This window comes from Babesia bigemina, assembly GCF_000981445.1.
Source record: "Babesia bigemina genome assembly Bbig001, chromosome : III".
NCBI classification, from domain to species: domain Eukaryota; phylum Apicomplexa; class Aconoidasida; order Piroplasmida; family Babesiidae; genus Babesia; species Babesia bigemina.
The window spans coordinates 572,006-595,299 of NC_027218.1; the positions used below are offsets into that span (position 1 = coordinate 572,006).

General features: G+C 52.0%; 14 protein-coding genes across 14 annotated transcripts; 6 read left to right on the forward strand and 8 right to left on the reverse strand.

The window, feature by feature from the left end:
- Positions 1–547: 547 nt before the first annotated feature.
- BBBOND_0302370 (60S ribosomal protein L7, putative) lies at positions 548–1,532 on the forward strand (the record flags this gene model as incomplete). The annotated part of the gene is made up of 2 exons (XM_012913065.1): positions 548–556; positions 762–1,532. The coding sequence occupies 2 exons, from the start codon at positions 548–550 to the stop codon at positions 1,530–1,532; spliced, it is 780 nt and encodes a 259-aa protein (XP_012768519.1).
- A 450-nt stretch (positions 1,533–1,982) lies between these two features.
- BBBOND_0302380 (microtubule-associated protein RP/EB family member protein, putative) lies at positions 1,983–3,164 on the forward strand (the record flags this gene model as incomplete). Its single annotated transcript, XM_012913066.1, has 1 exon — positions 1,983–3,164. One exon carries the CDS (start codon positions 1,983–1,985, stop codon positions 3,162–3,164), a length of 1,182 nt encoding a protein of 393 aa, XP_012768520.1.
- Positions 3,165–3,649: 485 nt separating this feature from the next.
- On the reverse strand, positions 3,650–4,654 carry BBBOND_0302390 (hypothetical protein, conserved; the record flags this gene model as incomplete). The annotated part of the gene is made up of 5 exons (XM_012913067.1): positions 3,650–3,860; positions 3,896–3,998; positions 4,035–4,293; positions 4,454–4,566; positions 4,606–4,654. The coding sequence occupies 5 exons, from the start codon at positions 4,652–4,654 to the stop codon at positions 3,650–3,652; spliced, it is 735 nt and encodes a 244-aa protein (XP_012768521.1).
- Positions 4,655–5,680: 1,026 nt separating this feature from the next.
- On the forward strand, positions 5,681–7,561 carry BBBOND_0302400 (hypothetical protein, conserved; the record flags this gene model as incomplete). The annotated part of the gene is made up of 1 exon (XM_012913068.1): positions 5,681–7,561. One exon carries the CDS (start codon positions 5,681–5,683, stop codon positions 7,559–7,561), a length of 1,881 nt encoding a protein of 626 aa, XP_012768522.1.
- Positions 7,562–8,143: 582 nt separating this feature from the next.
- On the reverse strand, positions 8,144–10,831 carry BBBOND_0302410 (HETEROGENEOUS NUCLEAR RIBONUCLEOPROTEIN-RELATED, putative; the record flags this gene model as incomplete). The annotated part of the gene is made up of 1 exon (XM_012913069.1): positions 8,144–10,831. One exon carries the CDS (start codon positions 10,829–10,831, stop codon positions 8,144–8,146), a length of 2,688 nt encoding a protein of 895 aa, XP_012768523.1.
- A 274-nt stretch (positions 10,832–11,105) lies between these two features.
- Positions 11,106–11,412, reverse strand: BBBOND_0302420 (Tim10/DDP family zinc finger containing protein, putative; the record flags this gene model as incomplete). The annotated part of the gene is made up of 2 exons (XM_012913070.1): positions 11,106–11,312; positions 11,359–11,412. The coding sequence occupies 2 exons, from the start codon at positions 11,410–11,412 to the stop codon at positions 11,106–11,108; spliced, it is 261 nt and encodes an 86-aa protein (XP_012768524.1).
- A 211-nt stretch (positions 11,413–11,623) lies between these two features.
- BBBOND_0302430 (BRAIN PROTEIN 44/YHR162W(YEAST) like protein, putative) lies at positions 11,624–12,124 on the reverse strand (the record flags this gene model as incomplete). The annotated part of the gene is made up of 4 exons (XM_012913071.1): positions 11,624–11,709; positions 11,745–11,819; positions 11,855–11,977; positions 12,022–12,124. The coding sequence occupies 4 exons, from the start codon at positions 12,122–12,124 to the stop codon at positions 11,624–11,626; spliced, it is 387 nt and encodes a 128-aa protein (XP_012768525.1).
- Positions 12,125–12,213: 89 nt separating this feature from the next.
- Positions 12,214–14,019, reverse strand: BBBOND_0302440 (WD domain, G-beta repeat containing protein, putative; the record flags this gene model as incomplete). The annotated part of the gene is given in 9 exon segments (XM_012913072.1): positions 12,214–12,333; positions 12,369–12,434; positions 12,471–12,553; positions 12,592–12,861; positions 12,876–12,991; positions 13,028–13,124; positions 13,162–13,594; positions 13,723–13,831; positions 13,988–14,019. 9 exon segments carry the CDS (start codon positions 14,017–14,019, stop codon positions 12,214–12,216), a joined length of 1,326 nt encoding a protein of 441 aa, XP_012768526.1.
- A 385-nt stretch (positions 14,020–14,404) lies between these two features.
- BBBOND_0302450 (C2H2 zinc finger domain containing protein, putative) lies at positions 14,405–15,175 on the forward strand (the record flags this gene model as incomplete). Its single annotated transcript, XM_012913073.1, has 1 exon — positions 14,405–15,175. One exon carries the CDS (start codon positions 14,405–14,407, stop codon positions 15,173–15,175), a length of 771 nt encoding a protein of 256 aa, XP_012768527.1.
- Positions 15,176–15,543: 368 nt separating this feature from the next.
- On the reverse strand, positions 15,544–16,033 carry BBBOND_0302460 (LSM domain containing protein, putative; the record flags this gene model as incomplete). The annotated part of the gene is made up of 4 exons (XM_012913074.1): positions 15,544–15,612; positions 15,716–15,786; positions 15,822–15,893; positions 15,931–16,033. The coding sequence occupies 4 exons, from the start codon at positions 16,031–16,033 to the stop codon at positions 15,544–15,546; spliced, it is 315 nt and encodes a 104-aa protein (XP_012768528.1).
- A 388-nt stretch (positions 16,034–16,421) lies between these two features.
- On the reverse strand, positions 16,422–16,984 carry BBBOND_0302470 (hypothetical protein, conserved; the record flags this gene model as incomplete). The annotated part of the gene is made up of 2 exons (XM_012913075.1): positions 16,422–16,760; positions 16,820–16,984. The coding sequence occupies 2 exons, from the start codon at positions 16,982–16,984 to the stop codon at positions 16,422–16,424; spliced, it is 504 nt and encodes a 167-aa protein (XP_012768529.1).
- Positions 16,985–18,859: 1,875 nt separating this feature from the next.
- BBBOND_0302480 (eukaryotic translation initiation factor 5, putative) lies at positions 18,860–20,014 on the forward strand (the record flags this gene model as incomplete). Its single annotated transcript, XM_012913076.1, has 1 exon — positions 18,860–20,014. The coding sequence occupies one exon, from the start codon at positions 18,860–18,862 to the stop codon at positions 20,012–20,014; it is 1,155 nt and encodes a 384-aa protein (XP_012768530.1).
- A 934-nt stretch (positions 20,015–20,948) lies between these two features.
- BBBOND_0302490 (40S ribosomal protein S12, putative) lies at positions 20,949–21,356 on the forward strand (the record flags this gene model as incomplete). The annotated part of the gene is made up of 1 exon (XM_012913077.1): positions 20,949–21,356. One exon carries the CDS (start codon positions 20,949–20,951, stop codon positions 21,354–21,356), a length of 408 nt encoding a protein of 135 aa, XP_012768531.1.
- Positions 21,357–21,965: 609 nt separating this feature from the next.
- BBBOND_0302500 (40S ribosomal protein S19, putative) lies at positions 21,966–22,481 on the reverse strand (the record flags this gene model as incomplete). Its single annotated transcript, XM_012913078.1, has 1 exon — positions 21,966–22,481. One exon carries the CDS (start codon positions 22,479–22,481, stop codon positions 21,966–21,968), a length of 516 nt encoding a protein of 171 aa, XP_012768532.1.
- Positions 22,482–23,294: the final 813 nt, after the last annotated feature.

Here is a 23,294-nt window from a genome sequence, read left to right on the forward strand (position 1 = left end):
GGCGCCCGGGCCTACAGCCGATGATGGCCCTCCCGGCCACCCCACGCGACCATAGACCTGACCCGCCGCAATTCTACATCACTTGTAGAGGAAGTTTCTTGGTGACCCAACGAATTGGTGAGTTTGCTGGCGTGTGTTGCTGTTAGAATCGACGGGTTATGGGCTCGCTCTCTTTGAGTGGGTGTTCGTGGCTGTCGCGCGGGTGCCGCGGAGCCTCCAGCGCCGCCTCCGCCATATCCAGCGAGTTCGTCGCTCTGTGTTTTATAGGTCGCTTCAGTCGGTAATTGCCCAGAGTATACGCAGCAGTAGGTGCTGGTAGTTAGACTCCATACTTCAGGCACCCCGACGTCGGGCCTTTAGTCACGGATGCGATTTATACGGCCGCGGAGCTATACCTGTTACATCGTGATTAAACGATTGGTTTTGTTGTGTGTGTGTTTGTTGTTCCTTTCCGTCTTCCACCTCTAATTCTGCGCAGGGTCATGTTTCAGTTGGACGATTAAGCCGCTGAACTACAATAATCGGTATCGCTTTCAAGTCTGATAGAATGGCACTGGTAAGTGTACGCTATATTGGTGCTCATGTATGTTAACAACGCCGGATGTGACGGCTTGAGTCCATTTTACGACCAGGCGGGTTCGGCAATGCGTCGTCTGTGTTTTCTTTAACGTTTCCGACGTTTAGGTCCGACACGCTTGTGTGTGTTATTGCTGTGATCGTTTTTAGCAGTTGTCAATGCCGACTGTTCATGTGTTTTTCAGGAACGCTTCCTCATTAAAAGCTTCCGGGGGATTCCCAAGGAAAAGTGCAACGAGGGCCTCCAGAAGAAGGTGGAGCGCAACGAGCAGCTGAAGCAGATTCAGCAGCGCAAAATCACCAAGCACGTCGAACGCAAGCGCAAGCGTCTGGAAGGTCTGAGGAACCGCGCGCTGTACCACGCCAAGGAGTACATCAAGCATGAGCGCGAACTCGTAGAGTTGCGCCGCAAGGCTAAGGCCGAGGGTTCGTTCTACAAGGAGGCCGACGCTAAGGTTGTCTTCGTCGTGCGCATCAAGGGTATCAACAAGATCACCCCCAAGCCCCGCCTTATCCTCAAGCTCTTCAGGCTGCTCCAGCTGCACAACGGTGTGTTCATCAAGTTGAACAAGGCCACCATTGAGATGCTCAAGCTCATCAACCCCTACGTCACCTACGGTTACCCCAGCCTCGCCACCATCCGCAAGCTGCTCTACAAGCGTGGCTACGCCAAGGTCGGCAGGCGCGGTGCCTGGAGCCGCGTGCGCATCAGCACCGATGACATCATCGAAGAGAACCTGGGCAAATACGGCATCCACGGAATGGAGGACGTCGTTCACCAGATCTACACTTGCGGTCCCAAATTCAAGGAGGTCACCAACTTCTTGTGGCCCTTCAAGTTGAGCTCGCCACGCAAGGGTTTCGTCGCCAAGAGGCACGGATTCACCGAGGCCAGGGGTGGAGACGCCGGCAACCGTGAGCACCTCATCAACGATCTGCTCAAGAGGATGATCTAATCGGACGCTAGTTAATATTGGGTTACTACGTATGTTCGTGTGCTGTCTAGGTGACACCGGGAATCCCGAGGACGGTAGATGTCTCCGACAGTACGTAGGTCATATTGCGATATTTGCAATTGTGGCGCATGTGTCGATTGCAAACGCTAAAGAAGCGTAGCTGAGAAGGCTGCCTTCTACGCTTCTTCCGCGTCCTTGGCATTACTAAGGGTGCCCGTGTCTTATAGCCTCCTTTCTAGTACACACATGTGATATCAGGCGCTGCTGGGCGCTTTATATGTGCTACCCGGTTACTATTTGTTAAAGACGAGTGCTGCGTTGGAATCGTCGCTCCGAAGGTGGAAAATTGGCGGTTTATGTGTGGGGGAGAAGGCCGCTATGTGTACCTTTATCAGTCCACAAGCATACTGTATTTGTCGCGGGCAACCGCTGTGTGACGCCTTGGGGCCAATGATGCAGCGATCTCGTGGTAGTGCCGCGGCGAGCCCTCACCGGGGCTTGGACGTCAATCCGCTTGTCGGCCGCAGCGAACTCATAGCCTGGGTAAACGACACGCTCGGCGTCACTATTGAACGCGTTGAGCAGTGTTGTAATGGAGCGGTGTACATACAGCTGCTTGATGTTGTTCACCCCGGCCGTGTGCCGCTCGCGCGCGTGAAGTTCGGCGCTGCGCTGGAATACGAATACCTCGCCAACTACAAAGTGCTCCAGATTGCGTTCACTAAGCTGGGGATCTCGAAACACGTTGATGTGCAGAAGCTCACGAAGGGGCGCTACCAAGACAACCTCGAGTTCCTACAGTGGATGCGAGGATACGTGGAATCCCATCGCACAGTCGAGAGCTCGGAGTATGACGGAGTGCGCCGCCGAGTCACGGCGGTGATACGCAATTGTATCGCAAACAACAGCAATGCACACCTCACGCTGGGCAGCGTCACAAGCGCCTTGCCAGCATGGGCTCAAGAAGGCGTTACGGTGCCATTGATAAAGGAATGCCTGGCCAATGTAAAAGCGTCGGCAACCACCAACTCGCAGGATGGAGCGAAGCCGTCGGAGAGCAGAGAAAATAACGTTTCGAATCGTCAGGGCTCGGTGGACCCGAAACAGGTTGTGCGAGCAACGAGAAGCGCAGCGTCTTCCATCTCTGGCAGAGATGCGAAGATACGCCGCATCACGTCTTCGAATGGTAGCAAGAGCCAGCAATCGGATGCTTCCTCGAGAACCAGCACAGCAGACACGCATGTTAAGGAATCCGACGCTGGTGCTGCAGTATCGCGTTGCGCGAGTGTCGAAACGTCATTACCCCCGAACCACACCGACCTTCTGGATGCGGAGAGGCACAGATGCCAAGAATTGGAGTCTCAGTTGAAGAGTCAAAAACAGCAAGCGGAGGACCTACGATCGTCACTTGATGAACGTGATCGCACGGTCGCCGCCCTTCAGGAACAGGTGGATTCCCTGAAAAAGCAGCTGGGCCAACTTCAGGCAGACAAGCAAGTGGCCAAGATGAGCAAGGACTTTTACTACAACAAGTTACGTCGCATAGAAATTTTGTGCCAGAAGTGTGAAACGGGGCAGATCGAAGTGGCACCATTGTTCGACGTTATGTATGCCACCGATAATGTTGCATGATCAATGGGTTGAGGTCAAATTGCAGCCTGCTACGCTATCATATTATTTCTCATTGTAGAGAATAAAAGGCCCAGGAGGAAGGCCCATGTCATGGACCAAGCTTCCATCCCTCGGGATTCAACACGCGGATCAACCCCCCAGCACACTGACTTAGGAAGGAACCAGTAATGAAAAACTTAGGCCTTTTTCATGTCGGTTGCCATCAACGTTTATCAAGGTTCGTTGCCGATTGCGGCATGCACTGACCACCACCTGTATTCCAAGTGGTCAACCCCTACGGCGGCAACTGAGCGCCTACGAACCCACTTTCAACAGTATAAATAATACATTGAAATAATTGACTATATAAAGAGGCATGTCTAATGGTTTTCGCGATGCGTAGCGCTTCGTTATCCCAATGACGTAATTACCCCCAGGGCGATTTCGACACTGGCGTGCGACCCTTGCGCCTAGACGTCCAGCGCACATATGTTATAGCATTGTATTTAGACACAGAAGAGCTGCTTGAACTCTTCGTACAGCTTGGCGTTGTTCTCCCCCAGGAGCTGGCGTGCACTAGCCAAGGCGTTTTCCTTAGACAGCTGCTGTCCGTTGAACTTCTTGATGATGGACAGGATGCCATTCATGTCATCTGGATTGAGAGTGGCGCGTGCCACGTTGAGGAAGTTCCGGCCGTCTACGGTCCCCTTCTCGTAGCTGCGAACCATGACTGGACCACGCGTGGCACTTACTTCATGTTTGTCGTAGGCGTGGTGCTGGTGGTGCCACTGAAGCCGGGTTTGCCTCCGAACCTCTTGATGAAAGCGGACTCGACGGTGTCAGCGCCAGAGAGTTCTGCGACAACATGAATCACCGGAACGGGCAGCCTACCTATCATGGTGCGGGGTGCAGCGCTGTGGAGCAAGTCATCTGCGTTGTAGTAGCGGTGGTCGGCCTCGACATCAGTGCCATCCTCCTGGATCGAATGCAGTACGGCACGCTTCAGTGTCTCCAGCCTGTTAATATCACGCTGCAGCTTCTTGATCTGAGCAACCAGGTTGCGATTCTCTTCAGCCAGTTGGTTTCCACGCTGGGTGCACTCAATCAGTTGTACCTCAAGGCTGCTGTATTTCTTCTGGAATGCCGCCAGCTGCGCAGACGTAAATGCCAATGTAAGAAGAAAGGAAATAATTCAACGGAGGAAAATGCTGACGCCACGGATGCCGCTTGCGCATTTCACGTATTACCGCGACAACAAGCTACGTACGACCCGGAAACAGATACAGCTTCCACATACACACAAAACTTACGTGCTCAGACTTCTCGGCGACCGCAGCGCGTACTGTCCTGATCTCCGCCTCAAGCGATGTAACGCGGGTCTTGTACGCATTTGATATGATTCTGAACCCCAATGCCAACTGCTCTGCAGCACAGCTTAATAACAAGGTGCATCCCAACCAACCGTCGGCATCCGAGGGCAGCCACGTGAGGTCCAAGGAAGACATATCCATGGTGGTTGGCGCGGGGAGGCAGTCCAGTCGGTAACGAAAGACGGTCAAACGCTGCACCAGATTCCGTTAAGGGAATTTGTGCAACACCCGCTTAATAGACAAGAGTATTTTGCGGTTTACAGCTTAAGCGACTCTGCACATCCGGGCCGGCACGACTAAGTCGCTCGGCGGCTTAAAACGCATACAACTTTCGTGCTTACCGAATTTTCGGCGTATATCTTATGCTTTCGCCTCATATGTAGCGGTACGGGTTGCAGTGCGAAATATAGGAGCGTCGATGCACAGCGATGCAGCCGTACACATCCGACCTGCCGGCTGCAACGGGGCATCGCGTCTAATGGCATTGCCGTGCCGTTATTATATACCAGGTGATCTATACATAAGCGATGCGTTGTGGCTGCAGGCTGGCTGCACTAGTGGAGGCGATCTAGTAAGTCTCTTTAGACGGGGAAAGTCTACGAAATAATAAGAACCTCCATATTAAAGCTGTATAACTCGTTGCACGCGCTATAGCAATAATTTTCTTCGCAAATCAACTCGATGTGTAACATTGTGTTGGTGATACGCATCTTGCTCGAGCTCATTGCTTTCATGGAAGGCTGAGAGGAGGTTGCCATAGTCCCCTCATTTCGCATCATTTCTAACGGCTGTGTGGGCTTCCAAAGGCCCAATCACTGTGTATACACTATTATTCAATAGCTGTCCCTTTTGTGATCATTTTGGCATATGGCCAGCACATTCGCCTGCTGGGTTGGCTACTTTGAGCGCCGCCTTACTATCACCTACTGGCGCTGTCTGCCGCGTCTTTCACAGTTTGTCAGACATGTGCGAACTGCACCTACGCTGACAAGGCATGAAGATGCCGACGACTGCGAGCGGAGGCGCTATGACCGCCGCAAAATGAGCAAGCTTTTCGACAATGTGAGAAGGCTCCCGGAAGACGTAGATGACGTTGTGTCCGCAGAGTTGAGTGGAGTGGCATCGCCCGTTGCTGGGATATGTTGGCATAGGGCTGCTCTGTCAGACATGGTGGAGCTGGAAACGAGCAACGAGCATGGGCCAGAAGGGCACCGCATCGATGCTCATGAGGCTGCACGTAACGTTGATAGCACACCAGAATATGCATCTCAAGGCGATACTGCTCGGAATTTGAACACATCTGCTACTGTTGAGGCTAGCGGAGATGGCGAATCGACTCCAGGCTTCGCAATCAATGAACAGAGGGATGCCATAATCCGAGAAATGCAGCTGCTCATGCAAAACGAAAGAATGGAAAGAGAAAGAGTTAGGGATATGCTAGCCAAGCAACAGAAGCTGCGCATAGGTAATCCAGTGAGTCCGGGGAAGGAGGTAACCACCATGAAGTTACTCACCATAGCAAAGGAGATCAGCGGGCGCAGTCCCGCGCACGGAAAACCGCAGTTGGACGAAAGGCGTGATAAAAGGGAACGTGCGTATTACAGGAATCTGCACAGAACGCGGGCAGCTGCGCCTCCTGAAGACAAAGGATACTACAAACAGAGTTGCGCCGACGGCAGAGATTTGATCCGAGTGCTAGACGTGGACCAGTTGCCGCTGCCGATGCTTCACCATATGCTATGCTACTCCCTAGTCAAGCACATGCCGGCAGAAGCGGTGCTTCAGGTCATATCGCGCATCGCCATGCTCAGGGACAATAACAGCCACGTCGCGTATCAGAACTTCCTGAGGGACATCGGTAAAATAGCCAGCCCAATATGCCGCGCAGAGGTCGTGGCGCTGCTCTCCAGAGGATACCAGAGTGTCAGTGTACCCTTCATGGTGGACTACGTGCGGCGGTTTGGCACGTTCTCGAGGCGGTTCTTAGCCAAGCTGATACAGCGACACGCGCAGCCGCAGGCGCTTGACTTCCTCAGGTACAGGGCAGGGCAACGGCAAATCAACCAGATCCTGACACGACCGTGGGCACTCTTCGGATACGTGAAGATGCTCAAAAAGTCCTCAGCCAAAACGTACATGTACCACAATCTCTTGGCGAGGGGATACGTGCCGAATGAGACCGTGTTTGACAGATTCCACGCCTTCGGCACGCTGGACCCCGGCATGGCTAGCACGATACTGAATTCGGAGAAGCTGCTCAACGACACCGTTGCCTTCAGCGACCACACGCCGAAGCAGGACGCATCCAGGCCAAGCATGTACGATACCGTTCTCGAGGCACAGGCGCTGGGTCTGCCCCTGGAGGACCTTGTGGAGGAGTCCGCTCCCTGTAAAATGGATGGAAAAGACGACGATGTTGCGTTGCCATCCCGTATGAGCACGCAGCTGGTCAAGATACAAACCCAGCTGCCGCGGCATCAGCCGCCAACCGCGACTACTGGCTTCCACGATGTTGATCGCGATCTTCCGGCGAACAGGAGCAACATTACATGGAGCACACCGTGGGGGCGGCGCAGGGACGTCTTCCATTTCAGAGGTAGGCGGCGCACTCAACGATTCATAACGAGCAGGCAAAACGTACACCCTGGACCCAGATGCTGGCTGGAAAATGTCCCGCAGCGCGGTCAGGCCACACTACCTCAAGAACATACAGATGAACAGGCGCAAGGCACGCAGAAAAGCACTCAGACGCTCGGCCGCAAAGCGAGCGCGCGAAATGCTCGCGGATCGTATGACATAGTGTACAATATTGAAAAGGTCTCGTACGTGTTGCGATTAAAGCGCGGCGTTCCGTTTCGGCGCGCTGCTGAAGTAGTCACTGTTGAACCAGAAGTAGCCGGAGACGTTCAGCACGAACACGCCGGTTCCCAGAAAAATTGCCGGCCACGGACGATACGATTTCTTGAACACATATCCCACCCCCTTCAGGGCCGTCGACAACGGAGAAGTTCGTATGGCCATCGTTACATGGGCCGTTTCATATTATGACGAAACGCGTGCCGCGGCTCCCCATCGTTGCGGCTTGCATCTGGTGATTCTGGCCGCCTGCGTTCGTCCGCTGCACATTCAGTAAATTATCCTCTATATGTATAGCAGCTTATATGTTATTCATATGTGTAGCCGGCTCGTTTGTCATTGCGGAGATTCGGCTTTTAGATGTGTTGTCTTTCCTGCTTTCAGCTGTATCAGCGACACTCCTTTTCAGGGGGTTTTAACAAACGTTATCAGTGTAGATGAGCTATTGTGGCCCTAGGTGTGATGTATTGGCTGCCTACAACTGGCGGATATGCCCTTAGGATGAGGGACGTGCATACAACAAGCCGAATATTTTAGCGCTGCAGCGTGCCGTCGTGACGCGGAATGTGCTTCACGTACGACAGTTCAACCGTAAAGTGGCTACGGGGGCATGCGTAGTTTCGGTCATGTCGTTTAATAAGCCTAACACCGCAAACCATTACCAGGTGTTGTCGGTTCTTTTCCGGCATCGTGGCTACCGCACCAGTCACGCACACTCACAGCCTACTTAGTGGTATGAAATAGTAAATGTACGCAAATGTTCTCTGGAGCGCATCAGGGGGACGGCGGCTCATGTTCGGCATGCCGCTCAGAGCACATCTGCTCTATGGAGCCCTTCACCAATTCACCCAACACGTCAGATGGGGATTCGACGTGCTGGCCCAGCATGCGATCGTTCTCCTCGATGTCACGGAGTATTTCCTTCAAGTCGCTCTGTTCGCCGTATATCTCGAGCACGACGTGCCATTTCAGCGCCTCCCAGCGCTCCTCCAAGCTGGCGTCCTCTGGCAGACTCGATAAGATGCCGCCATACATCTCTACAAACACGCGTTTTACATCCTCAACTGGGTTCCACTGTGCGAATTTGCGCAGCGATTCCTCGGCCAACATCTGTAGCTCCGACTTTGACGCCGCGTCCAGGTCCTCCCTGGTGAAACGGCGACCTGTCAGGTTCTTAGTTAGCTCGATGATTCGCTTAAGTTTCTTCTTCGACTGCTTGACCTTGTACAGACCCTTCGCGATCAGCGTCTTAGGGTCTAAACCCGTGCCCAGGCCCTGCTCCTTTATCACCTGGCACAACAACATACGATTTTGGAAATCGGAGTTTTCCGCGCCTTTCACTGCTTCCTTACCCAGTTGCCGCAATATAGCAACTACTTGAACTTCCGCCAATTTGGGGACGTCAGATCGCCTTAGTAACCAGCCGCTACCCGGAAGCTGGATGCACTCGTCGAACAGCGTTGTGCGCGGAAGGACCTTTAGTTCTTCCGCGATAGTTTTCCGACGCAGATCCTCTATGACGTTCAGGCCGTCTAAGTTGTCGGCTGGCATCATTGACGTTGGGGGAACATCAATTTCTCTAAACGCAAACCGGCGAAGCTCCCCAGGACCGCCTTCATCTGCGGCATTTCCAAGTACCAACGAGGGTGCATTGGACGACACTTTGGTGCGTTGGAATGACACTCTGCTCGCGCCGGTTGATGTATCAAAAGGGACATCAGTTGAAGTGGAGCTGCCAGCCTCCGACATCTCGGCATCGTCAAATACGGCGGGCTCGTTGGGCGAATCGACGTTCAGTAAGATAGGTTCCATAGTGGGCTCCCCGCGGATTTCCGTTGTATCTAACCCGGCTTCTGCATCCTCGAAGCCGTGATACCGCGTTCCATACTTATCGACGTCTGAGTCACGCATAAATTCGCGCACAAGCTCGTGGTAAGCAGGGCCATCCACGTTGTCAGGTGGGTCGGGTTCCTCAGCCTCGCGGTCAAACGTTGAAGTTGTATCAACTATCTTCTTGTTGCCGCCTATGGATACGCGCCCTGCCGCGACCTCACTGCGTTTCACGTGCGGGCGGCCACCCAGCCACGTATCGCCGACCGCCACCCGCTGAAACACTTCTTCGTCATGGATCCGATCTGGAATGTCACTGTCGTGCAGCGTAAACTTAGCGTATGTGTCGACCAGACGCCTCTCCCACCACTGCACCTTGTCGTCGCTCACAGAGGAGTCCATGGTGAGGTAGACCATGGAGCGCTTGGGCAGCGAAGACGGCGCATTCAAGGACTCGAAGGGTTCACCGAAATGCTCGCGCCATAAGTCTTCATCGAACGACGACTGGGCAGTGGTTTGGCGCACCTTCTCCACGTAGAGGTTCAGCTTGATGCCAGGGAAGAGCACCAGGTCCTTCGTTCGCAGCCACTCGCGCTGCTGACCCAGCAGGCCAACATTACGCGCGATACGGTTGCGCATCAAAACGCAGAACACCCGCTCTCGCAGACCTCCCACCGACTCGTATACGCTACAGTCCACAAGAACACCGTTGCGATAAATATTAGTCACGACGCCGCATATCCTAGAACCGCTTTTCAGGCTACAGACGTCGGTAGGCTCTATTCCGACGCCGTGTTTCATAACCAGCAGTTGAGGAGCGATGTAGTTGCGCTTCGCAGGCTCACGGCGGAAACCGGTCCGGTAGTACTCCAGGTACGCTGACTCTGTCACACGGTACATGGGCACGTAACGAGTGCCGAGAGTTTTACCGGTCATTTCCCGCTGCAAGCGGTCCCTCTCTTCGATGTTGGAGCACCTAACGTACGCATCGCCAGTGAAGCAGCCGTTCTCGTTCTTGATGAGCACGACGCAGATAATATCATAACCCGATAGCCAGCTTTGAATGTCGTCCTCAGTGGCCTCGTACGGCAGCCCCTTAAGGTACACCACGGCATCATACCATGGTTCATGCGCCTCGGCAGGGCGTGGAATACGCTTCCGCTCCGGGCGTTTCTCGATACGTCTGACGAATTCCTCAAGGCTCACCTGCCGCAGGGCCTCTTTTGTCGGGTGGTCGGAAGACAGGTTCGCAAGCTCGTGCATCGTAGAATGTTGCGATTCCCAGCGGTTTTTGGACTTGTTAGATTGTTTACTCAGCGATGATCGGCGTCGCTTCTTCACGACGGCAGGGTCGAACGAAAACCTGCCGGACGCGAATAACCGTGAATCAGACGCAAATAAGCCATCACTTCTCACGTTGTTTGCGACAAATGCGGGTACACGAGCCCCGAATTGGCTCCGTTGCAAACCAACATCCGGTCCCAAATGCTTCTGGTTACCCCTATACCTGTGGAGCAGACCAGAAGCAGCGCAGGGGCGCGGAAGATCCAGAAGCAAGAAGCAGTGCGCCAAACATGTGGCAGTTACCAAGGTCCTTATTGTATGCACTAACGAGAGAACATATCGCCCCATTACGTTGTGTATTTTCGCCACCGTAGCTTGCATCGCCTAAATTAGCCCATCCTTCCTAAAAAGAATTTAATGGAGATGAGACCTGGGAGGTCCAGCAGCAGACGGCTGGGCCGTACTAACCAGACCGATACCCACGCATCTTGATTTATGCAATCATATGGCGCCCGGATAACCGGCAGAAATTAAACGTGCAAGTTGCCAAGTGGCGGTGAGTTGCGGAATGCAGAACGGACAACCTGGTAAAGCACAATACAGGGCGGCAGCACAATGTCCCTTATTTCATATTGGAAGCCATGCCTTCCAAGCGCTTCAGGATGAAGTACTGGGTTTCGACGTTGCGTTGCCCGCACCTCCAGAGGCAAGTCTGCTGTGATGTCGTAAGTACCTCACCCGGAGAAGGGACGCAGCGATCGAAGCACACACCGAGCAGCTTCAGCGTCAGCTTCTGCGATTGGACGGCCTTTTGGAAGGATATCAAAATCTGTGGTACAGTTATTAACGCCGGCACTTATCAACGTGCCACCCACCTCAGCCTTCTCCTTCTCGTCCTTGATATTCTTAAACGCCGACGAAACGTCCATTATGCGGAAAACGTGCACAGTGCTTTACTGTGTGTATAGCGCTCTGCCTGGTAAGCCAATCACCATTTCGCGCCTTGCACAGCGGGCATGGTGCCCGCGGCCACCGTGCAGTTGTGATTGCTTTAGACACCGATATATATTTTGTTAGATATAACATGAGTTTGGAATAATCCAAGGTGGCGATAAACTACCATCAGGTGCTACGTTTACACTAGAATAGCGGCTTGCCAGATGACAGCCTGTCGCGGCAGATACGTGATATCTGGTATACACCAGTGACAGCCATCGCAGCGTTAACTGTACAGTAATGGTGGCACGTGTATTCAACTCACCTGCCAGAAGGTTGTAGTTAACGGGGGTAATCACGGTACTGTATCGCGACCAGATTATGCCGGTGCAGCTCACGGCTGCAATGTGTTATCACGGGGCCGCTCAAACCTACCTAGCTGCTGCGGTAGCGATAGCTTGTCAGTAGGACGGTTTATATCCGCCAAATTCGCTATGGAAATTCCCCACTTGAAAGTCGGTGCGTAGAAGTGAATCGTGAAGGGGCCGGCGGGGTGAGCTGTGAAACGCGTCATAAACCGAAGCCGAGTTGGCGTGACATACCTAGTACTGCTTTGGCTTTCTCTGGAAGCGGAAGCGCCAGCACCTTCGCTTGCAATACGGGAACCACACCCGGGTAGAAGACCTTCTGCAGAAAGCCTAACATTACGACGCAATTACACGGACGACATTTAACAAATTATGCGCAATATTTTTGCCTAAATCGGGCTGCAGGCAGAAAGGGCACAAACTGCCTCATGTGTCCACCAACTTCCACACCTTGATATACTCGTCGTCGCCCACAGTTGCAAACAGTAGACGTGAGTCGTGGCGCTTCCACGACACACCGTTGACGTCGGAATTGTGCGCAACAAACTGAAAGCGTATCTATCTAGAGAAACTCACAATACCTCTATGCGTCGACCGTCACCGTCGTTGCCCGGATGCATTATCTTCACCATGTTATCGCCGCCTCCCTGCGAATCGTCACATGCGGTCACCTGTCTACATACCGTCAGCAGCAGAGTGTTTAAGTCCACGGAGTACACAGGCCGAGAGTGGTGGGATTCTATGCAGTGGCAAGGCTGCCAGTCGTCTGCCACGTCGATGATTCAGGGGTAGCACAGTACCCACCTGCAATGAGCGGGTGCTTCAGCTGGTGGTCACGGATCTTGCTCATCTTCCTAGCCATTACGTGCGAAAATGTCGCATCAATCGGGCCCAGCTTCAAAATTGCGCCCGTGCAGGCGACCTGCCGTTGCAGTTCTGTCAGCTGCTCCACGTAATCACGCGCCTTTGTACCTAAAAAAATGTGTCGAGATGTCCACGAATTTTGTGTGCTTTTCACTGCCAATATAGCACTGAGCAGCCAATCCTCAATATTGGGTTGTTTACCGATCGCAACTACCGTCACTTACTTTGGAAGACGAACACCGTGCCGTCAGCCGCGCCTGCCGCTAGACGGCTGCCGTCCACGTCGAAAGATACCGACCAGACGGTCGACGTAAACATGCTTAGAGTCTGGATGCATACCCTCGCACAAAGTTTAAAATAAGCTTAATCGACGTACCAGTCCTGACGGATCAGGCCCCAGAGCCGAACCGTCTCGTCGTACGACGAACTAGCCAACAACAGGGCATTGGTGCTCCAACAAACGCACTTAACATCTGAATGCCGTATAAATGACCCTGCAAGCACGCATACCTTGCGTGTGGCCCGTCAATATGGCTGTGCAATAGAATTCCAGGGGACCATTACTGGGGCCCTGCGGCAACCGGGCAATATCATACGCATCGTTGTCTGCGCTGGAATAAGAGCGTTGGTGGATCCAGACGGTTTTGTCACGTCCGCATGTTGCGATGTAAGTAGAGGTGCAGTCGAACGCGGCGCATTTCACTTCGTTTTCGTGCCCCTCAAGTACACAGAGGCATGACCACGTCTGCAGACCCGAAGAGTCGTTGGAAGCCAGCGAATCATGTACAGTTTCGGGCTCTACTTTACGGAGACCTCCCAAGTCATCATTTTCACGACCCCAGACAGTTGCAGTGCCGTCGAAGGATGCGCAGATCAAGTATCTGCCGTCACTGCTGAACCTCACGCTCCGAACGGTCTTCTTGAAATGATTGTCTATCACAGCCTGTGCCGATATAAGCATGTAAACTTCAAGTCAAAAGCGAGTGTACAATATGGTAGCTGAAGATGTGTCTAACAGTGAAATATTGCGTATTTTGTTGCCTACGCTGAGACACGGGTGGTACACATTACCTCCAAAACGATGTCATATTCCATGCCACAACCGGCGTCGTAGGATGCACATAGATGAGCCTTGGAGGCGACTCCATCCGCGCGTTCCTTGAGATGCCATATACGCACGCTGCGGTCCGAGCTACACGTCGCAAAAATCGGCTCCACTGGGCTCCAGGCGACCGACCAGATACACTCACTGTGCCCCTTTACACAGCCTACATGTTGTACCTCCATGGGTACAACAAGGTGCATAAAATTGCGGCAACGCGTCGCCACAAATCACCTAGACGGGCACGCCTGGAACCCAAAAGTCATCACGCCACACACCAGGCGACAATGCGATAAATCTGCCGAGATTCCAGCGCTGTCGCCTACGGCAGGCGATCACATATCCAAATAAACAAATGCGTGTATATTTTGGTTTACCAGTGAATGTAGATGATGTGGAATCTGTGTCACGTCACAGCAACATACACAGATAACTGCTGGTGACGCAATTAGGACGGTCGACGGCGCAGTGACTGTACAGTACGCTGCAATTGCGATGCGTAATGTTATATGGAAGGTTGGAATATGGACGATGCAAGTTCACCTCCGCATGATGCCAAGTTCAGTTGTGATCTCTGCTCAGCCACCTTTATAGGTAGGCGAAACCTCAGAAGACACACACAATCAGTTCACACCACCGAGGTAGGGCAAAATGAAAAGAAGTCGATTGCTGCAGAAATCCTACGGGTGCGATAGCTGCGGTAAAAGCTATTCACGTTCCGATCACCTCAAAAGACACATCAGGAGCCACGGCCGCAGCAGGACGCAATTCGTGTGCGGTGTTGACGGGTGCCAAAGATCATATGTCAACCATGAAGCCTGCCTGGAGCACAGGGCAATGCATATAAGGAAACTAGAGGATGGGCATATATACGTAAAGGGTTTCCTGGTGGAGAAACATATCGCAGAAGACGTAACGTCGTTCGTTTGCCCAGTACAGGGTTGTAACAAGTTGTATCAATCGTATGGGGGGATTTCGAGACATATCGCACGCAATCATTCGGGATCTCTCATATGTGGAATCGACGGCTGCACGCGTTCATTCGAGAACAAAGAGCCATTGGAGGAACACCGGAAGAAACACGAACAACAGTCCGATCCAGGAATATGCTACATAAAGGGGTATGCGGTGAAGAAGATCGATAAAGAGGACGGCACGGTTCTAATCTGCCCCTTCGAAGCCTGTTCGTCGTCTTGTCATTCAACATCGGGAATGACAAAGCACATCTCAAGGCATATTTCCCAAAGTAGTCTCGTAGACGACATAGCAAAGGAGCCTCCAGCGTTCCTATGTCCCCACGAGGGTTGTGGGCGAATATTCACAAAGGTTGGTGTATGCATTCGGTCGCACGATAACTTCTTATGTGACACGATCTCATACCGCATCGCTTGTCATGCCGTAAATAGTACATTCTGCCAATAGATTGGCTGTGTAGGCTGGCGCCGAAGCGTTGTTGAATGCCGACGTGGCATCAAACAAAGTTCCGCCGATCTTTCGCTGCTGAATCCGTGATTCAGGAATTGGCAACCGTAGCAACGAAGGTGGTGGTGGTTCCAAATCGAATTGAACGATTATACAATACGTGTGAGTACAATTTATACAAACGTTATTCGGTTTTCATGCGGCTGTTCGTGCAGGCACTCCGTACAAACATTTCATGCCCTTGCAGAGAAGCAACCTACATATGCACGCCAGACAAGCGCACGGCGATACCAATCGTTACACGTGCGACGAGTGTAAGTCGGAATACAAGTTTAAGAGCTCACTTCGCAAGCACAAGTGCGCCGCCACTAAGACATACGACCAGCAAATGGGTTCGCAATCTTCTCCGTTCCTTCCACCGGATGAATAACTGTTACCTGAGCTATATTGGCTACCAATTGCAAACAACACGCTAGCTCTGCCTGAAACGCAGAGCGTAATGTAGAACACGTATTTAGGGGCTGAAACAGATAGACTTACCGACGTGCCGCGGGCAACCAAAAGACCCAATTGACGGGTTTTATCGGTCACTCTGTCAGGGTCTTCGGGATCTACGCATGTATATAAGGCCTCGAACACAAATTACCGCGCAAAAATTCTTCCGTGTCGTCCAAAACGAGATTCGACATCGCGTCATGACCCTTCAACACCCCCTGAACTACGAACAAGTGGAAATTATATTGTATAAAACTAACCTTCGCGTCCGCCGCTGAATTTTACGTACACCTTCTTGTTCAGGTAGGCGTTCAGCTTTATAACGCTCTTCACGTCGCGGAAGCTCTTACTCGGAGCCGTCATTGTTCGGCCAAACGTTTACATATTACGTCACAAACGTGCAAATAAACGCCGCAGCAAGCATGGATGCTGTTCAGCCAACAACGTCCGAATGACATAGCTAGCCCGATCACACACCTTACGGGCCGGGGCCCTGGCTATCAGATGCAATGGCAGTGTCTGAGCACCATTATCGATGTATAGTGTCTTATTGTTTGCTGTTATGCGTTGTTTTCCTTTCATTAGCAACCTGCGAAAAGCTTGAACGAGACGCAAGGGGCAAACGTACCTTTACTGGTTGTCCAAGTTGCTCGCTGCTAGGCAGAGCTACCCCGTGCTTTTTGCGGTCTCCACGCAATCGATCTCGACTGTATTTTACACTGTCGAATTGTGGAATGTCTAGACGCAAAACTTACTTGCTTACGGCACTTTCATCGTCAGCCACAGCGCTGGCGGTATTTGCAGACCTCGAACTCGTAGAATCTGGCTTCCGCCAGGATGGCGAAGCGACATCGCTTATGCGACGTTGAGCCACACCTTCATTTGTTTTGCCATCCGAGGCTGCGCTGACAGTAACGATATCCTTTCTCTCTTTACGATCGGTGCTCCTGGGCACAGAGCGCCACGACCTGCCCTTGACTTCCGCCGATTGCACCTCGCCGTGCTTCTTCGCTTCGTCTGTTGCGATACATGCTGGTGTAGCTGTCTGTGGAGACCGGCGGAAGCGCGGAACATACGTGCCTTGCTCGTCCTAGAGCCCATGAAACAGATAAACAACCCACACACCTGAGGGACGTAACCAGGACGAACCTTTATGTCGCGGCGGTAGCTGCCATCCTTCCGCTGCGTTCCCTTGATGAACGTCTCACCAGTGGCAGTGTCGACGGTGTAAACTTCGCCGCGGGCGGAACGGAAGTTCGCATTACCTTGCAGGCTAAGGCTCGACAGCGACTCCGCGATCTCATCCACTGACATAGCGGAACCGTAAACTATTGTCAGTCACCTATCAAAGTGACTGATCGGGTGTGTCACGATAGGTGGAAGGTAATATGAGACTCACTAATTCCCCATCGATCAGCGACGCACAGGACAGGGGCAACAGCAAGGGGTCGGAGCCAAGTCAAAGTAATAACAGCACCAGTCACAGTGCTTAAGCATCGCTAAGTGTGACTGATAGTTCACAGTAAATGCAAGTTCGGCACAATTGCTGCATAATCAAGATTCACAAAGACAGAAAGCAGCCGTTCGTGCACGGAGACAACCACTACGAGGATTCCTGTCTTTGTACCGCTGATTCCCAGCTATACTGACGTAAACAACTTTATTCAGCGATGGAAATAGTGTATCAATGGCTGTACGCTGTGCAGAATGATATGCTCCCTTCTGACAACGGAATCAATTAAATGTTCTGGAAAACATAAAACAGCAAGCTGCTGTGGCTCCGAAGATATGAGTGACAATAACAGATTCTTATCACGTCGACTAGTAATCACTTAGGCAGATACGATGGTATCGAATGTTGCTGGGCGCAGCCCGACGCAAGCCAAGTATACGTGTCAATGTTAGCTCTACACGGGGTTCATTGAAGACTTTACAGGCAGTATAATGCTATTCATACATTGCAACCTAGTCAACAAACTGGCGCTCTGCTAGGAAATATTGCATTCATGCGGAGTGTCTCACACCGCGAGGCCGCCGGTCAAACCCGTATGCTCCGCCCTAAAGACGTCAGATAACAGCGGAATCCCAACCGCCATTACCACTGTACACATTTAGTGTAATGGTAAAATGCGAATTATGCCGTTCTGGAAGGGTCGCCGAATGTGCCAGTAGTGGAAGGCAGATCTAGCGACGCGTAATACAGCCTCTGCAGGTTCACAGTCGCATACGATACACGCAAATGTAACTACACCCAGAAAAAACAATGCACACAATCCCGGGCACCTGCTAAAACAGCCAGCTGGCCAACAACCGACTCGCGCTTCAACCTCTCGTCTGTGGTGGGCTTGTGTGGTACTCCCGTGTCCGCGGCACTGCTGGCAATTTTAATATGCTATACACAGACAAAAGCTTTTGTGCAACTGTCGTTTTGTTACGCTATCCTGGACAATCAAAATAGGCAACTGCCGCAGCCAATGGTGGAAAGCATCCGAACGTTGGGAAGGAAAAGAGAAGGCATTATACTACCTTCGAAGCGATCAAAGGCAAAGGCGATACGAAACAAACAGATTGACTGCCTCGATCGGTGAGGTACTTCTCATATGGTTTATTGAAGGAATCTTGCGCGTGTTGCGAATCAGCGGTCGGAACACACGCGCGTATAACGGGCAAACAGTCAAATCAATGCGCTTGCAGTGCTAAAAGTGCCTTAGTGGAATGTTAAATTCTCGCATAAGGCACTCCCAAGGCGAAAGTGCCGTGACAGGTTCCAAAATCTGCAGGCGAACTAGGATACATCTGCGGAAGGCAGGGCAGCTTCTCTAATCACAGACACCCTAGAGGCTGCCTTGAAATAATACTAGACGGTCCAACTCTTGGGAATGTTGGATGTCACAAACAAGCATATACCTGGCGTCTGCCCTAACTTGAACCGAGACATCCGGGTCAGCGGCTAATGGAAACCGTCGCGCAACGCTTAATGACTTAGTGGTGACGCAACCTAGTCTACACTCTGGAACGCTTCCTGGAATTAGCATCAGCCTCTAAGAAGTATACTTGAATAGCAAACACAAATACGACCTGTAACGAGATCGAGACACATCATTAGCCGTACAGAAGTCCAAATTGTATCGACGCAGAGCATCGAGGAACATAGGACAGCACTGAACTTGAAATTTAGGCAAGGGCAAAATGTCGTTGGTTAACATACCTCGCTACTGCGAGGACCCCAACTACAGGTACAAAATGCCGAGACTACAATCGCGCATTGAGGGCAGGGGAAACGGAATCAAAACAAACATTTCCAACATGGGTGAAATAGCCCGAGCGCTCAAGCGGCCACCCACCTACGCCACGAAGTTCTTCGGTTGCGAACTAGGAGCAATGTCAAAGTTCGAGGAGTCGGAGGAGAAAGCACTTATCAACGGAGCACACACGGAGCGTGCGCTAACGCAGATATTGGACAAGTTCATCGAAATGTACGTGCTCTGCGCAGAGTGCCACCTGCCGGAAATTGAGGTGCTGGTCAAAAAGGGGGTACTCTGCTCAAGGTGCAATGCGTGTGGACACAAGGGCAGTCTGGACAACACACACAAGGCGGCGACGTACATGTTAAAAAACCCAGCCTGCCTCACCGAAATGTCCAAGCATTCAAGCAGGACTAAAAAGGACTCGCCCAAAGAGGGATCGGCGGATAAAGAAAAGGACAAAGACAAGGAAAAGGAGAAAAAGAAAAAGGAGAAGAAGGAGAAAGAAAAGAAGAAACGCGTCTCAGAAGACGGGCAGGAGGATGTCAATGGAGTCGACGGAGGCGTGCATGGTGAAGAAATGGAAAAGCTCACCGTGGAAAGCGCTGAAATTTGTGACATTGTCGACCGGCTATACTCTTCTCTCGAAACTGGAAAGTTCGCAGACCCTGCAGACTTTGCCGAAGAAGTCCACATGCTGCAACTCTCACAGGATTTCGATAACGTATGCCGATTCTACGTCGCGTTCTGCGCTCTGTTCAAGGACAAGTTTGATGTCGCCGCGTTGGAGCAAAAAATGGTTTTGCTCAAATCGCTGGTCAAGTACGCAGTTCAGCCAAAGGACATACTCACCGCAATGGCTGCCTTTGTTGTTAAAATGCACCCCCAACAACTGGAGGAATACCCATACATTTGTCGTGCCCTGTACGCAGGCGATCTAGCTGAGGGACGTGACTTCTGCCGCTTCTACAGCAAAAGCGCAAGATTCGAAGGCTTCCTCGCCGAGGCATACTTACGGACCAAGGAAAAAGCGGAACCCTTCGTGACATGGCTACAGGAAGATGAAGATGAGAACGAAGACAGCGGATCGGACGATTGAGTCACAATCGGCACATCTCCTCTTAATGTGGCTATGACGCTTTACATGGAGAGACGAAAAGTGCATTAAAATTTTTACTTCTCCAGCAGCGCTCACCCTTCGCCTGGAGTGCCGTGGACGCTGTGGTGTATGCACCTCAAACACACTCTAAATTGTTCTTACGTATTAAATTGAAATGTCGCTTCAGTAGCTGTTTCGAAAGACCGCTCGGAGCAATGCGCTCGCGCCGCCTGTCTGGATGCAACCGGTTCCCCCACTGTGCGCTGCGGCCCTGCAACACGGCTCACAACATTGTCCAAGCAAAACGGGCAGCTACTACTTTGAAGAATAGCGGTTGATAAAGGTGGGTGTGGCTCCGATTTGTGTTAAGCGCCGCTGCATCGGCGGTGGCCGACGAACCCGCGGGCGTGTGGCCAGGCCCGCGGCGGATTCCATCGCAATTATCGCTGTAGCGGTTGTTCGTTCCTCTCATATTATGCATTTATCGTTATCGTTTGTATTCTAGTGTGGTGTGTTCTTATCAGCTGCGGGGCTAGCATATGCGGATAGTTACGGCGAACTGCGGCCTTCACTCGGTTGTAACTCGCCCATTCGGGTTAGGTAACTATCACGCGGACTACTCCAAGGCATCTATACGGCATTGGTAGTTGACATAAACATACTTTTGTGAGTGGTGTAACCTTATTTAACCGTTCGTGCGTACAAACGTCGTAAATTTTTTTCCGCATACAACGTGTTGGCCTCCAGGGAATGCCTAGTCGAAAGTGCGACCTTTTTTGGTCTTATACGTGACGAAAACGGCGTGTTTTGTGATTCTGTTTAAATTATTTGCTAAGGTTTCAGGGAGCACTGTCGGTTTGTGCGAGTGTATCTATTTATATGCGTGGTGATTAGTTTGCATTCTAATCGAGATGCTCATGAAGCTGCAGACAAAATGTCCGACACAGAAGCACCTGAGGCCGTTGCGCCCGTCAACACCCCCGAGGAACCGCTCCAGAGGTTGCTCCACTTGGCCATGTCCAAGGGCTGCCTCGTAAGAGGACTCCACCAGGTCACCAAGGCACTGGATGCCAAGAAGGTCAAGGCTTGCGTGGTTTCCAACCAAACCAGTGAGGAGGGCTACCTCAAGCTTATCCTGGCCCTGTGCAAGGAACACGGAGTGCCCTGCATTGAGACGGATGCCGACTGCAAGACTGTCGGAAAGTGGGCTGGTTTGTGCAAATACGACATTGAAGGCGTCGCCCGCAACATTGTGGGAACCACCAGTGTCGCAATCACCTACTTTGACGAGTCATCGGAGACTTCTGAGGAAATGCTGAAACTTATCGCGTCATTGGCCTAAAAGACCAAATAAAGTCTTGTATGATACCTGAATGACACTTTAATGTTGTAGCTGGTGGAATAGATTATGCGCTTTAGGGAAAAATATGTGTTGTATAGCATGTTGTGGGTAGCTGCGCTCCATTCCGTTCTAGCCGGTGTCGCCGCTACGCGTGATCGCCATGCTATGAATTGTTTATAGCAAGTCGTGGCAAAGTTATGCGGTCTTGCGTTACGATTCGTACTCCATAGTTTCATATGCTTGCCGCCGGGCAGCGCTGTTGTGGCTTGCGTTGGCAAACTGCGGTTATGGTGATGCTGAGATGTAGACGTGACGCTCGTATCACCCTTACCGCCAAATCTGCAGCAAATCATACACATAATGATCTGATGACTCTGTGTGCGTCGCGTTTTCTCTGCTAATGGCACACGGATAAGTGAGGTGCCCAGTGACTTGCTCATCATCAGGCGCACGACGACCGTGGGCGACGGACGGTGCGCCTCAGCAGACACCCGTCGGAGCAACCTGCATCAACAAATGCGCGGTACAATGTTATTTCACGCAGATACATCGGCTGAAACACACGCCACGCAACATATAGCAATAGTAGAGCATTAAGTATGGTTCAACTCAAGACGAGCTCTGCTCCATGAGGCTGCGGGTCAAGTGGCGCGCAAACTCGTTTACGATGTTGCAGCCGCGGCGAGACAGGCGGCGCCCTTTGTTGTCCTTGCTCTTCTCAAGGAAACCGTTAGCCTCCAACTGCTGCACGATCGTCCTGATGATCTTGCCGGAAGCAGGGCAGGTGTGGTTGGGAGCGCAGCCGCGCCTCTTGCGGGAGGCGTACACGTGCCTCAGCCTACCGATTCCCTCGTCAGGGTGGAAGTAAAGGTGGCGCAAAATAGCAGCGCTGCGAATGTAGAACCACTTTGGGTTCTGGGGAGCAAGCTCCTTCGCCACGCTGGTCTTGGCGTAGTCGGTCCACTTCGGAGGGTCGACGTAGTTCTTCAGCTCCATCTGCTGAGCGAACGCGGCGATGAACACGTCCGGGTTGCAGTCCTTCAAAGACGTGTTGAAGCGACGGTAGGGCACATCAGCGTCCAAGCGGCCCACCCTGAGCATCTGCTTATCCAATGCGAGTTCCATCTGCAAACAATCTTACGCCCAGAAAACACAGAAGATTAACCACGCCACACAGAGCCGTCTAACAGTTCGCTTATGAAAGGACATCAACCATGTGCCGAAGGGGGGGCAAAATTCACCGCTGCAGCACGGCAGTTGAGCACATTTATATGTAAAATCGCAAAGAACGATTGCGATGTGACCGACCCGATACAGGGCCTGGCTTACACGAAGAGAGCGTAGCCGAAGCAGACCTCAACCCAACACAAGGCAGAACGAAACACATTTCACGCGGATTCGACGCCACCCACCTTAACAAATCGCCCCGATTGCCTACTGAAATAGAGGATACAACGAACTCCTAGTGAAAGGCGAGATTGGAGACCACGACGGCTCGTGGGGAGCTGTCAACCTGGCGCCGTGGGGAATCCTCGCGGCTACAAGAAATGAGCCGGCACACTTCTGGAAACGCGCCGTAAATATCGGGGGTGCGTGATTTTAGCTTATGGTGGGAAATATAGCCGAGGTGTGGAAGTATACGTCCAACCTGCCGGCATACCGTGGCAGTGGCTCATGAGCCTCTCTTCCACACTAGCTCTGACGCTATAACGGACGTCCTGTATCTGGGCAGCCTAAAACCTGTCGTTATAGTTCTGCTTTGCGCGCATCGGTAAAGTCGAAGTTATCTTCAGTGTCTATGAACGTTACGTGCGACGTGTACTAGCAATTATGACGTATGTAAAACGGTGGTGGCGCCACAGCTTAGGGTGCACAAATATGGCCAAATTGCCGTAATAATGGCGATTTTCCTCCGATTGCATTCGTTTGCGTCGGATG